General features: G+C 40.0%; 1 protein-coding gene across 1 annotated transcript in view; it reads right to left on the bottom strand.

Moving 5' to 3' along the window:
- Positions 1–723: 723 nt before the first annotated feature.
- Positions 724–13,938, bottom strand: part of cpxm2 (carboxypeptidase X (M14 family), member 2) — a 31,272-nt gene continuing 18,057 nt past the window's right edge. Inside the window, exons 6-14 of the mRNA XM_035664319.1 lie at positions 13,144–13,294; positions 12,052–12,140; positions 8,753–8,876; positions 8,371–8,567; positions 7,570–7,749; positions 5,606–5,903; positions 5,124–5,263; positions 3,943–4,042; positions 724–1,663 (exon numbers count right to left, since the gene is read on the bottom strand). Coding sequence (XP_035520212.1) covers positions 1,407–1,663; positions 3,943–4,042; positions 5,124–5,263; positions 5,606–5,903; positions 7,570–7,749; positions 8,371–8,567; positions 8,753–8,876; positions 12,052–12,140; positions 13,144–13,294 — 1,536 coding nt within the window. The 3' untranslated portion in view covers positions 724–1,406. The remainder of the gene's footprint in view (positions 1,664–3,942; positions 4,043–5,123; positions 5,264–5,605; positions 5,904–7,569; positions 7,750–8,370; positions 8,568–8,752; positions 8,877–12,051; positions 12,141–13,143; positions 13,295–13,938) is intronic.

Genomic DNA, 13,938 nt, shown 5'->3' with positions numbered 1-13,938 from the left:
TTGCAAAGGTAGGCACTCTAAGACGCCAAACTAAGTGTGTAACCAATGTGTTAAATTATACCCTCTAAATATTAACATGTTAGCATGCTGGCATTGGCATTTAGTCCAAAGCACTAGCATGGGTGTAGTTTTGGCCATCAACCTAATCCGACAGGAAAATTAAGATGAGCAGTCAGATGATCAGACAGGTTGTAAACAAGCCAAGGTTCTGGTTCCTGAAAATAAAACTAAAATAAATCTTTATTTCTTGCATTAGTTTCTTGCGAACTAATGTTTATTACGCTGCATAAACAAACAAGACTAAAAGCAGTGTTGCCAACAATTTTCAATGAAAAGGTTGCTAGATGACATCATGCTCTAATTGGCATATTTATTATGTAACTGGTTTACTACTTAAAAATTAAAGTAAAAGAAATACACTTAACTGACTCTCCTGCTTAAAAGACTTTCTAGGTTGCTTAATTAATTGGAATAAATCAATTGGAAGTGTAAAAATAGAATACTTATTTCTTTGTAATTAGTACCAAATTACATAATGAATTCCAGGAAACGTCTTGAAAATTATTAGAAAATTACAGAACCATAAAACAAAGCGGTATAAAATTACCGGTACCAATACAATGAAGTGTTACTTCAAGTGTTACTATGTAAATGAAACACTCCAGGATGCTTAACGTCAATAAAATCCACACACTTCCTTTAAAAGCAATTAAACAATTTCACTTTGTGCAAACATAGTCTTTATTTAATAACTTGCCAAAAGCAAAGTGAATACAAAACTAATCAATGACACACAAAAGGTCACTGAGTCCACAAGTTTTTTAAAGGACCAACAATTGTACAAGTGCAGGTAATAAAGCTTTTGTAATGGTTTACATAACTGTGTTACATAAGTTAATAAGTATGTACATAATGACAGTCCTCACAGTGGCTAAAATTAGATGCTAAGACAGATTCCTCATCTGTAACTTATATTTAAGTTTTCTTTATTTATTTAAAAAAATAAGTTCTACTGTGATTATATTCTGTTATTTGCAATATCACTATTTCTAGTTGATGTCACAAGGAATGATGGTAGATTATAAATCAAAAAATAGGGGTCATGAACATAGCCTCTGACAGAATGAAATAGTTAAACGCTTACATTGGATATCAAGAGAAGTTGAGATGACAACAGTGAGCACAGAGAGAGCTTATGCCTGGGGATGAAACAAAACCAAACAAATGAAAACCAAATAAAGCATCCCGTTTAAATTAATCCACATTTTCAATCTTCAAACACTAATTCCACTGACAGTACTCTGGAGGAATCTGACAGCGGTCCAAACCCCAGATTGGAGTTCACCCCAGTCTAATCAGAGCAGATGTTTGTTTTTAATTCCTCCTCCTTCTTCCTTGTACAATCACTATGTTCCCTGACGTCTCTCTCTGGATCTGCGAGCTTGGAGCTGCCTGACGGGCAATCTGATGGGCTGCTTGTTGAATTTTTCCATTATTTCTTTGATTCGTGACAGGTTGGTACGGCCAATAATGAAGTCACACCTAGTGGCGCCCATCTCGTAGCCCACCTCGCACTTCTTACTGGTGAGGCTGTAACCCTCAGCCCTAGCTGTCACTCTGTACTCTCCGGGGTTCAGCAAGCGCCAGTAATCACCATCAGCAGCTGAAAACACACACACACACAAAAACCATTTCTTGGACTGTTGTGCTGGGGTGCTTAATGTTACCTCTCTAGTTTGAACTTGAGAACACACTTATGAGCATTTTGAAATTTTAAAATCATGTTTATATATGAATTGCAGGTTTAATAGCAGTGGCCTATAACGGGGGTTTAAAACTAATAAGCGGCATCTTTTAACCCACTAACCCTAATCTACAGCTATCACAGTTTAACACTGCATTATTTAAAATTAATATTAATAACGTTTAAAGACAAAACAAACAAACAGCTTCTGCACAATAATAAGAATAGGTCTAGTGTAATCTGAAAAATAAGGAACCATAACTTCGTATTAGCTAATTTACAGTATTTTGTTTCTAACATGGCCTATTTAACTATTTAGTTTCTTCTAAAATAATAATTAAGCATGACATTTGTAATAGACTCTCTTGTCTGATTCAGTTTGGTTGTTGATTCTTAAATTGAGATACATTATATTTTTACATAAACGTGTAACATTACTTGGTTCCTTTTAGGCTAAAATAAAATTTCAAGGGCAGAAGAAGATGGAGATGGAAAAAAGAACACAGGCTAAAGATATCTGATTGTTTGTTTAATCTGATTTTGAACAAATTAAACTGAACATAGCCACACTAGTCTGTGTAAATAGTGTGTGTGTGTGTGTGTGTGTGTGTGTGTGTGTTCGTTCAGTTATGTTATTTTTGGCCCCCAAAATAGTTTTTGGGGCTGCCAAAATCCTAGGGTTGGCCCAATCTCAATCTGAAGTCTCCAATCCAAAACTGAGATACTTCAATTATACAACTGTTTTCAGTAGTACTTCCTGGGAATAGTAATACTAATCTTCATGTGTAAAATAGGTGGACCCTTTACATCTAATTAGTAGAGAAAATGTATCAAATTACTGTTGGCAAAAGAAACAAAAGTGCAATCCCCACTTTTCTCTCAGGTGAAATGTTTTACTATAGATGCTGTATCCAAGGGCTCATGTAAACATTAAGCTAAGTCACAACAAGTGTAGCAGTCACACTTGTGCAACAGCAGCAATATGCAAATCTTGTCCTAGAAAGCTAAATTCAAACAGCCCACTAAGCAAAAAGTAAGCATCACAAAAGTCTCCATCTAAAGACTAAAATAAAAGTTGGAAAGTTCTTTGTGTTCTACTTTTGAAAAGGGAGGTGTTCTATATTCCTGTTTAGACGTTTAAAAATAGCTCTGCTTTGTCATGTTGTGTTTTCTTGGTCTGTCCATGCTCAGCGCTGTCTTCATATGACCTGGGAACACGAGGGCGCTTGTGGGTATATTTTAAGCTGTTGACTCACTCACAAAAAACGACAGTGTCGCTTCCTTCCGCTCATCTACACACACCCACCTGACACGTCTGAACGACCACGGAGACAAATGAAATATGACGGCAGGTCTGTCTCTGCTGCTGATCCATAGTTGATCCGAACAGTTACACATGGACATCTGTGCTCACATTACTCATATTTAGATGGCAGAAGGGAATCTAATTGTTTCCTGAACTGCTTCAATATAAAATGCTAATGAGCTAATGAATTCTCAGTCCAGGCTGTCTGCCCTGTCTTCTCAGTGACTACAGTTGATTCATCCTGATGGATGAACTACTGCCTTGCTAATGTCTGGTTTTGAATACAGCTCCAAAGCAAATTCAAAGCAGCTGAAAAGGTACAATCTTCAATTGCAACTGAGAACAGCAAGGTTTTTTAAGAGGAAGTGGTGACTTATTATTAGTTCCAGGAGTAATAATGGCTAATGTCCTTTTGGACATTCGATTTCACGCTCTAAGTACAAAACTACTTCAGCTTTGAAGGCTGCATTTTTTAGGCATCAGCAGAGATTGCCTTGAGGACTCACAATCAATAGTCAAATTCAGAGCAGAGGGCCTCAAAGACAGTGGCTCTGACTGTGAATTGAGTCAGACTGTGTTAAAATACATCAGCTGCTTTTGTTTATGCTTTTTCCCTCCATCTTACACTCAAATACTAACTTACTGTAAGAGTGACTCATTCCTGATGGTCGAGTCAGTCAGTCTGCCGCTTTGATTGCAAAATCTAAGCTTACTCACACAAAATTTCAGAGATGAAGCGAAAAATAAATATCTGCATGCTGCGAAACAGACAGCGACAAACAGACACTGAACAAATGTTTGAAGTGAGCATGTTTGTTCTTAATTGCTTGCTCATATGAAACACTGACAGCTCAAATTATACATAAGAATCAGGTGAAATGCAATATTGTACCTGTACGGATATCATGGTTGATGCCCTCCACAGAGATAATTGCATTAGCTATTCCACGACCTTGCACATCCCTCACCACACCTTTGATTCCACGATGCACCTGCATTTGACAAGCATGACCCATGTATGTTAGTGTGAATCCTGACCCAAGTTTACCCCATCAACATCTACTTCATAATTTAACAAGACATATATTGCATGATGTAATGGTATGCTACATAATTTATGATCTTCAGTTTATGATCTGTAGTTTAAGTTAAGCATTTCTTCATATCTTTCCTCTTCATCCAGCCTCAATATTTAAATACAAGCTGTGTCCCAACATGGGGCTGTTTCCTCTGAAGCCCACATCACTAGAGAGAATACAACATAACAGGCTGACAAGCTCTTCACAATTCAAAGTCTCCTCAAAGCGCAGTTGAGAATGCGACCTTAAGAACCATCTATAGCGTATAATTCACTGCACGCTGGTTACTTAATGAAACATTGAGGTTAACCTCATCAACTAATAAAGCCTGGAATTAATTTTTGATTTTTACATTGTCAAAAATAGTTGGTAAAGACACTCACACACACTTATATGGGCCAGTAAAAAAAGATAAAAATTAAAGGAATATTTTCTTGTTTCCAGTTATCAGCCAGGATTTGTTCTTAATCACAGATGCCATATTTACTATTGAGAAGGAACATATTGCCAATTGCCCATCGTGTGCTGAAGTAAACATCATAACGTATGAATCATGAAACCTGCCAGAGTTTTCCACTGATATTCAAACATACCTGAATGCACCATTAGTTTAAATGTCTGTGAGGTTAGATTGTCTCAATTTCGGGATGAGGCTCAGGTTCAGTCTGGATTATTTAAAGAACCTTGTTTTTTGCTGTGTTTTTCAGAGGATACAGTGATCAAATTTATTCAGTTTTACATCCATTTAGGTGTTTGACCGTTAAAATTCTCTTCAGTACAGTATGTGATCAGCTTGTATGGCATTGATACAGCACTTTTCAGTATATTCTTTAGTGAGAATAATAATAAGGACAAAGGAATATTCAAATATGTACTACCATATTCCTAAAATAACTCCAAAATAATAAAAAGATTGTTTTTATGTGCCTGTTTGCGTGTGCGCAGTATTTGTTGTGTGTATGTGTGAGTTGCGGGGGCTGCTTTGCCTTTGTACCTGCTCCATGAAGACAAGAAGAGACTCGCGATTGTTCTCCCACTCCTCAGGCAGTTCGCTCTCATGAGGGAATTTGTCACAACCCACATACATCGACAACTCAAAGCAGTTGGTGTGCAAATAGCTGAAATCATTCATACCTGCCAAGAAAGAGAAACATATTTGTCAGCCAGCATCAACTTAGGTCAACATTTTGTCCAGTTATTGGCCAGACTTTATGGTGATAATTAAGAGCTAAATGGATTTGAATCACTCTCACTTATGCCTTTCTGTGTTTGTCTGCCTCTGAATTCTTACATGACGCTTCAAGCTAAAACCTACAAGCTTTGAAACAGCCAAAGGGGTTCGGTACTGAATATGCAGATGTGCTCATGGGTGCTAAACAAAGCTACAGCTCAAAGGCTCAGAGCTGAACAGAGAAATCCTGCATAACACAGTGTTAGGATCAGTGAGAAAACACCCCAGTAGCTATGGACACTAACTGCCAGCCGCAGTGTGCCAGGACGCTCCGTTGATGGTGCCGTCCTCCTTGGCAAAATCTTCTGTGTGGCAGACCCTTTGGTTTGCATCAGTCATCAGACGGTGGGTGGACGCGTAGGAGAAGGCCAGCCAGCGGAAGACGTGGTCATCTGGGGTGGAGGTCTGCTCCCTGGTCACCCCTAGGGAGCGAGTTTTGTCGTACGGGAAGGTCACCACCAGCTCCCCTCCCTGGAGGTTACCGCCCAGCACAAAGGGCATCTTCTCCATCCATGCTATCAGAGCCCGTGTCTCCACAGCAACCTAAAGCAGGGGCACAGGAGAGGCAAGGATAATGTAATTTGTGCAATCATCTCAGTACTGTTGCTAAATTAACTCCCTCATGCTGAAAACAATTTCACTGTGCTCTCAAGAGGGAGTGATAAAGCTATCAAAAAGGCTGTTCACACACTCCCATGCTGTAAACTAATTCCACTAATATTTATTCTGAAAAGTGAACACATTTTCATCAAGATGCAGAAGGCAGCTGGCATCCAGTGGCTTGTATTTGTTACAATCAGGATATTGATAAAATTGCCCCTGCTGTTTGGGCTTATATAATTAAACCAGCACTCCTATCTCGACGCACCGGTTGGGCCGGTCAGTGAGGCAAGTGAGGACATTTTTCACAGCTTCCTGAGCACAGATGGGGATCCCAGCTCTGCAGCTGTAGCAGCTATTTTAGAAGGCTCTGTGTGACTCACTCGTGGTTCTCAGTAACGTCAAAACACTCGTGAGGATGAGCTTTAAATAGATCACTGGATATATTTTAGTTCACAGCCTCTTCGTCACAAATAGCAAGCGCGTCGCTTCTCCCAAAATAGACAACGCTGACATGCTCACATGGCTGTTTTGCCCTTTTCAAGAGAAGGATGGTCTTCACTGTGTGATTTGTTTGTTAAACTGCAGGAGGTGCAGAACTAGGACACAGTCATAATTTGTTACCCTTAAGTGAAGTCATTATAAAATGAATGGCAGTCACATAATAGATCAAATTTGATGCTGTTACTTCATATCTTAAACAATAAAAGCTGTGACTTAAAAGTTACATACAGCACAAATTTTAATTAATTCTAAATCAATTATAATACAATGCTAGTGTTTAAATCTCTCAAAAGATGCAGCCTGGAGATTTGGGTACAAATTGAGGAGTTTGAGGAGTACAGAGACCTGATCGAGAACTTCATTGGATGGTGCGACAACAACCACTTACAGCACAGGGAAAACCAAGGAGCTGGCGGTGGCAACAGGAGGCCCCCCTCCAAAGATGCGATAAGAGGGGACAGGGTAGAGATTGTGGACACCTACAAGTTCCTTGGGGTGCAGATTACCAATAAACTGGACTGGACGGACAACACGGAGACCCTCTACAGGACAGGGCAGAGCAGGCTGTTCTTTCTGAGGAGGCTCAGGTCTTTCAATGTGTGCACTAGGCTGCTATGGATGTTCTACCAGTCGGTAGTGGCCAGTGTCATCTTCTTTGCAGTGATGTGCTGGGGAGGTGGCATGAGAAGTTGTGGTGCCAACAAACTGAGCAAGCTAGCCAGCTCGGTGGTGGGGATGGATCTGGACAGTGTGGAGGCCTCGAGTGTGAAGTGGATGAGAGGGAAGCTCAAAGCCATTCTGGACAACTCTTCTCATCCTCTATATACTGAGCATCTCAGGAGCATTTTCAGCCACAGGCTGATCCAGCCCCCGAGCCTTGTAACATCAGCCATCAGACTCCACAGCGTCACAGTACCCAGTACCTCCCACCTCCGCTCATTTAAGACTGTATAACTTTAACCTGCTATGCACAAACTTTACCTTGTAATAATTGCATGTACAGTCTTAACATTTAGGCCTTTCACATGTTCTACATAAGATTGATATTTATACATGAAATTAGTTCAAAATACAGAGTCAATCTAACAGAGTCAATCAGACTCACCGAGGCATTTTTGGACTGGTACCACTCTGGGATGGGCACATGGTGGTTGAACATTTTACGAGGGATCCACTTCTTGGCCTCCGCCTCCCACAGTATGGAGTTGAGATCAGGGAAGTTGTGGTGAATGTCTATTCCATCATTGCTCCATCGACCTAGAGACCAGCCGCTGAGCTCTGAACCCTGGGTAAAAGGAGAAGAAAAAGAAACACTTCAAAACATATGAAGGAAATTCAGAGAAACAGGTACTTTACATTTTTAAAAAGCCTTTAAAGCTGAAAAAAACTGCTTGTCTGCTGCCCTCTTACGGGACTCTCACAGGTTGAATGGGTTCATCTCTTGTAACTGTCCGTCTAGATGCAAATTTCAGTAGGCTACAGGCTGACACGGAAAGCTACAGTGCTCTCACACATGAAGTCACCAAATGTCATTGACTGTACATAAGCCAAGTACTGTCAAACTTGCTTTTGACCTCCCTTACTTGTCTTTATCTATTTGTGTTTCATTAATATCGTGCCTTTAATGCCTTTAATCTTGCAGGCCTGCAGCTGATTTAAGACTATACTCAACATGTGTTTTAGTGGTATTTTACAGATTAACAGGCAGCCCATATCCACTTATGTTCACTCATATAACACATACATTGTTCATTTTATATATTACACCAGATCTTTCAAACCAATTTTCTGGCATGCACCTGCACCACATGTGCTCTTATCAGGAGAGGTCCTGCCAAGCAGATACGGTGCTGTTTTCACCAGAGTGTGAGATATGAGGTCACTAATGGCCGTCTTGCAGACCTACCACTTCAAAGGCTTTCTCGTACCCATCGGGGTTGACAGATGGCAATAGATGGATCCTGGTCTCTTCCACCAAGTGACGTATCCGCTGGTTGCCAGACAGATACTCCAGACACATGAACTGCATCAGCAGGAGGAGCAGCTCTCGTCCCAGCACCTCGTTACCATGGGAACCTGCTGTGTAACGAAACTCCGGTTCACCTGGTCAACATGTTCGTACGAAGGGAGCGATGGGGGAAAGATAGAGGGAGATTAAATATGCAATCACAGTCATACTGAGAAAAACACTCTGAGGAACACAGTGTGATGTATCTGATGTTTTTATTATTGTACATTAAATTGAACAATCACGTCTTGTTGCATTGAAGCAATTTAAATATACTCACCAACTTCATGCTCTCCTGGGTTGTCAGAAATCTCTATGGCATACAGCTTGAGGCCACTGTGGCTCTTTCCTATGTTATAGATCCGGGTGACGTTGGGGCACATTTCATTAACCACCTTCATGAGCTGTGGAAGGCAAATAATGAAACATCAAATCATATAAACTTCATATAAAATTCGACCTAAACTACCTTAAATTAATCTCCTGCAGATCTGACCCTTCTTAAATCCCACCCCTTTTCGAACCTCGGCCAACTTTCTACTTTTCTGTGCTTAGATATGCTATGTGCTGGGCTCATCTATGTTAAAAAGACAACCACATTTTGAAGATGGTTAAACGATAAAAGTAACAGGAAAGGAGAAAGTTGACCGAGGTTCTGACGACTAGTAGTCAATTCACATCGTACAACTCAGATGTAGAAAATAAGACAAAGTACATTTACTAAAACCCTAACAAGCACAATTTTAGATTTACAGCTAAGATACATGTGTTGTAACTTCTATTCCACAACATTTTAAGATTACTTTAAAAAGGAAGTTATGGTACCTTTTACCTTACTACATTTTTGGAAGCTCTAGTTAGTTGCTTCACAAATGAATCTCCTGCCAAAATTCAAACCGTTTTTTGTTATTTTACAATGGATTTTCTGTATTTTTTTTGTTTTTTCTGTGCTTCTTTTACTAGTTTGAAGAATGGACTCACTTGGAAAACGGTGATGTCACACATATCTGTAAAGAATTTTGCAATATTTTATTGAAAATGTGATGACAAAAAAGCTCTTGTGGCTCATGCTTTGATTTTTTTTCCTGTTGTGTTCCCTCGCAGCAACTTTTGCTTTACCTCGCATTTAGTTTTGTCTGATCCACAGAGAAGATTATGATATAGTATTATGTTTTATATAGTAGACGGCTGCTGGTTGTAACCACTGCATGGGTGCACCGTCAGCTGGTGCTGATGCTCAGGCGTACGTCTGTATCATTGCAGCTAAAGATACTTACGGAGCTAGTTAACCTATAGCTCTCTCACCGATTGCTGCTGAGGCCAATTTAGATAGACAAGCTGTGATTATGATTATAGACATGGGATGACAGCTAAGGCCGTTGCTGTTGCTATGATTATAGCTGTAGCCCTGGCTGTGGATGCCTTGGTTGTTATGATTATGGCTGTGACACAATAGTTTATAATGATGTAACACTAACTACATGCAGGGGTTTTGTATGACATAGTTGTGCCTGCTGAGTGTCGTATTAAAGCTACTGTTTTCCTGAACTTCTGTGGTGTATTGGTAACACATCTGTCATATCTGATAGAAGCGCCACAGGTTCAAACCCCATGTGGTTTAGGATGGCTAACTGGCTAATGCTGTAAAGAGTAGCCAGAGCACAGCTACTGTAGCCATATTCATAGCATCACAGATTCAACCACAAATGCAGCCAAGCAAGTTATTATGGCAGGTTATTATAACTGGAGTGGACCAACACTAGCTGTTTCTGTGGATTGGGGGAATTTCACAAAATATTGTGAGCAAGTGGAAAAGTAATTAAAAAAAAAATCCTTTTTTCCAGACCACACCCGTACACTCCTGATAAAGTAGATTAGCTGAGTTTTCCATTCACCAATCAGGATCTGATGACAGTTGGTGTGTTGTTTTGGTTACTAACAATCAAGTCTGATCGAACCACACGTCACATTCCTCCATGTAATTAGAAATTCTCTCACCAGTGCTGTGTCACAGACCCTATTTAATATCATTCTACCCAGTGGGTGGGGGGTTACCTTGACTGCAGTTCAATTATGAAGATAAACTTGTAGAGGAGCTGATTAAAATAGCAACAACTATCATTTACACATATGGGAATGAGTGGAGGCACAAAGACGAAGTGCAGCAGGAAAAGACTAACAAGCCATTAAGTAAAGCAACTGCATTGATGTTAAAATCTATGTTCTTCCAGCTGCTGCAGAGGTCATTAACCAGTCGGGAGTGATGGGGTTTTAATTAAGTCTGGGTTGAATCTTGACTTTTCAAACCAAATAAATCATTAAATACACATCTGGTTTTGTTCATAAAACAAAGGATCACAAGTCGGCAGTGAAATTTAATAAAGCACCACATTCCCTTGATAAATATACCTAGATTGAATTGACCAGGATCAATGTAGAGCAGTCTTTTTATACACAGTACCTGTCCCTTCAACTTGTTAACACAGTGTTTATTTTTCCTTATAGAAACATAAAACTGACTGGGACAGACTGTGTTTTAAATCTGCTTATAGTAACTTTCTACTTAAGGTAATGTTATCATTAAAGAGACCCAAGGTAATGGCAAGGTCAACCTCCTTCTTTGAATAATGTGGAAAATGTTTTATCTTTCCTACTTGTCTTTCAATTGTCCATGCTCTGACAATATCAGTATTCCCAGGGCTACTACATTACAATCAGTTGTAATCTAAGAAAAGGTCAGGCCTTAAGCATTATAGGCGATATCTTTTTCACTCCTCTCATGGGCCATGTACTTTAATTGAGAAGCTACAATGGGCTTTTTTCACTTTTAAGGTTCTGGCACAGCACGATTTAAACTACAAGGGGGAGATACGGTACGAGGTACCTGCACGGAGAAAAGAAATGTCAAGAGTGAAAAGGCTTTAGAAGCAGAGTTTTAAAAATAGTCCCTCACTCCTTTGTGAAGGCCTATTGAGGCTGGACACCCTGCGTGACACACGTTAGCCCCAAAGGTACAGAAAGAAAGAAAAGAAAAAACAGTCCATTTAATTCACTTTGATATTCCTGGAGAAGCGTTTCAGGCTGTCACACCAGAAAAAAATGCCACTGTTTTACAATGAGCCATACGTTCTGAGCATTAATTGGACTAAGTCTCATTGTGGGTCATAACAGCAGTTTAGGACACCTGTAGTCGACTGTTTGGCACAGGGGAGATGCTAATTTACAGACGATTACAATTCACAGCACTTGTACCTTCACATCCGCTCAGTCACAGTGTAAGCAGTGACAAATACAGCTGTCTTCCTTCTCAGCACAAACAGGCTACTGTTCATGACAACTATATGAATAAGTAATGACACAACCCAGGAGATGCTTAATGCATTTTCATGTGGCTGGCAGCACTTTGTTCATTTGTTGCACACTTTGTTCTTGCAAAGGACACAACTTGTCTGGTATTGGCTCACAGTTACACAAGATGTTTTAATGCTCCATGCTCTGGTGTCTTTACTGAATAAGAAATAAGAGCTGCGCCTCTGTAAGTAGGCGGATATCTGTTGTTTTCTGTTCACTGTGACTCACCTGCCTCATTTCTTTGTAGCTGTGGTGTCTGAAGTCCAAGTCATCTGTTGTTATGACTTCATTGCGTCTGTGGTAATAATTGTTTGGATCTATGGGGAATCAAAAAAACATATAGTTATTAATATTGAGAGATTAAAGGAGGTGGATTAGATAGACTTTAATATGCAATGATACCAAAGGAAAGGAATGATTAGTCATGTCAGGTGTGTAATGGTTATAAATGCTGAGCACCTGCTCTCTTTGCTCCAGTTTAGGTTCAGTTTAGCCAAATTAAGAAACTCTGGCAGCTAGCCATGCAGAAAGTTTTGGTATTTTGTGCCAAGGTTTTGAGATATCTGCCTTTGAGGTTTTCCCGCCACCCCAACACCAAAGGAAGTGAAATTTTATTCAATTTGTTGTGCTCCCGGCGCTTAACAGTTACAAATTAATAACCTTATAGCAACCTGACATTCCAGAAACAATGTCCCAGTTACTGTGGATAATCTCGCTGTGCAAAGTTTCCATCTGGACTATTTTTTCAGTATAAAATGTTCCAGTGAAATTCGTCTCAAAACCTCAACACATAAAACCAAAACTATCTGCATGGCTCCATACCAGTAATGATAGTAGCAGTGGGGCAGGTTGGTGTTTAGGGTGAACTGTCCCATGAAGTAAAATTTCAGATCTAAGTCACAGCCCAGCGCTAAAAAAATCCTGTGCTGGGGCAGCAATGGTGGGGGCGATACTAAAGTACTGTCCAATTGGAGTTACAGATATGACTTATCATATGCCAAAGCATGGCACAGTGGTTTATAATAAATAAAAAGATATGAGTTTACAACTCAACAAAGTTATCACACTGATAATCAGATTGTCCTCCCCATGAAAAGCATCGTTTGAGCAAATGCCTCAAAACATAAATCATGTGTTTATGTTCCTGTGGCAAAAGCCCTCTAGTGTTCATAGTCATCTCTTGGCCATCTGAGGCAAACGTGGAACTAAAAGTCTGTCTGAACAAGGCCCAAATCCTGGCCCAAATCCTTTATCATCAATCTGATATTTCCACTGGCAGGAATTATTCATGTGTCTGCTTTGTCCATACAAACCCGTCACCTGGCATAGGACAGCCAAGGATCTCCACTCTCATACAGATACTGCCACTGGTAAACCAAGAGCGAGGGTTGATTCGAATGTATCGGGCCACTACCGGAGCTGGGAAGATGTTCCGGACTGGGATCTCCTTTTCCCTGTTGCCACGGAAGATCTACTGAGGCAAACACATTTAACCAGATGGTGAATAAAGAAAATGATCTTCCCCCCCTTTTCATAAAGTGAACCTCAAGTGTACCTTAGTTTTAGTTAGTCATTTAGTTTATTATTACTCATGGACAACACCTTTCGATCAACAGCTGTAAATGAGCCAAATGTCACCCGTTGTTCCTGACTAAGACACCCTAAAAATCTAATAAAATTACAAAATCCCTGTGCATGAAGGACAGAACATACAGTAAATGTTAAACATGCTTTTGCAAATAGAATAAATCTAGTTACAACATGCACAGGGCAAAGAGAAAGATGATAGAAGGTTTCCATGGTTTGGTCCACATAATCCTTACACAAACATTCATTCACGCACCTGTAGAAAGTCATTAAACCTTGTTACTGCTGGGAATTTATTGTAAATTTTAACACCCACGGTTATAGTTCTTCTCTGCACCTTTTGGCATTTTGAAAGACAAACAGTGCAGTTTGGCATTTGGCATTAAAGGTAGGCAGGTTGGTGAGCGGGAAGCTCGTAGCGGAGACTAAATTACTGTAGGGGCATTATCTCCCACATCGATGAAATCACCAGCCAAGGGAGTGTACAGTTACATCAAAATTTCATTAGCTGGGACGTGAACCGCAGTG

This window comes from Morone saxatilis, unplaced genomic scaffold (genome assembly GCF_004916995.1).
Source record: "Morone saxatilis isolate NCDOM2014 unplaced genomic scaffold, NCSU_SB_2.0 Contig1, whole genome shotgun sequence".
Classification (NCBI taxonomy): domain Eukaryota; kingdom Metazoa; phylum Chordata; class Actinopteri; family Moronidae; genus Morone; species Morone saxatilis.
This window is presented reverse-complemented; position numbering and strand designations above follow the sequence as displayed.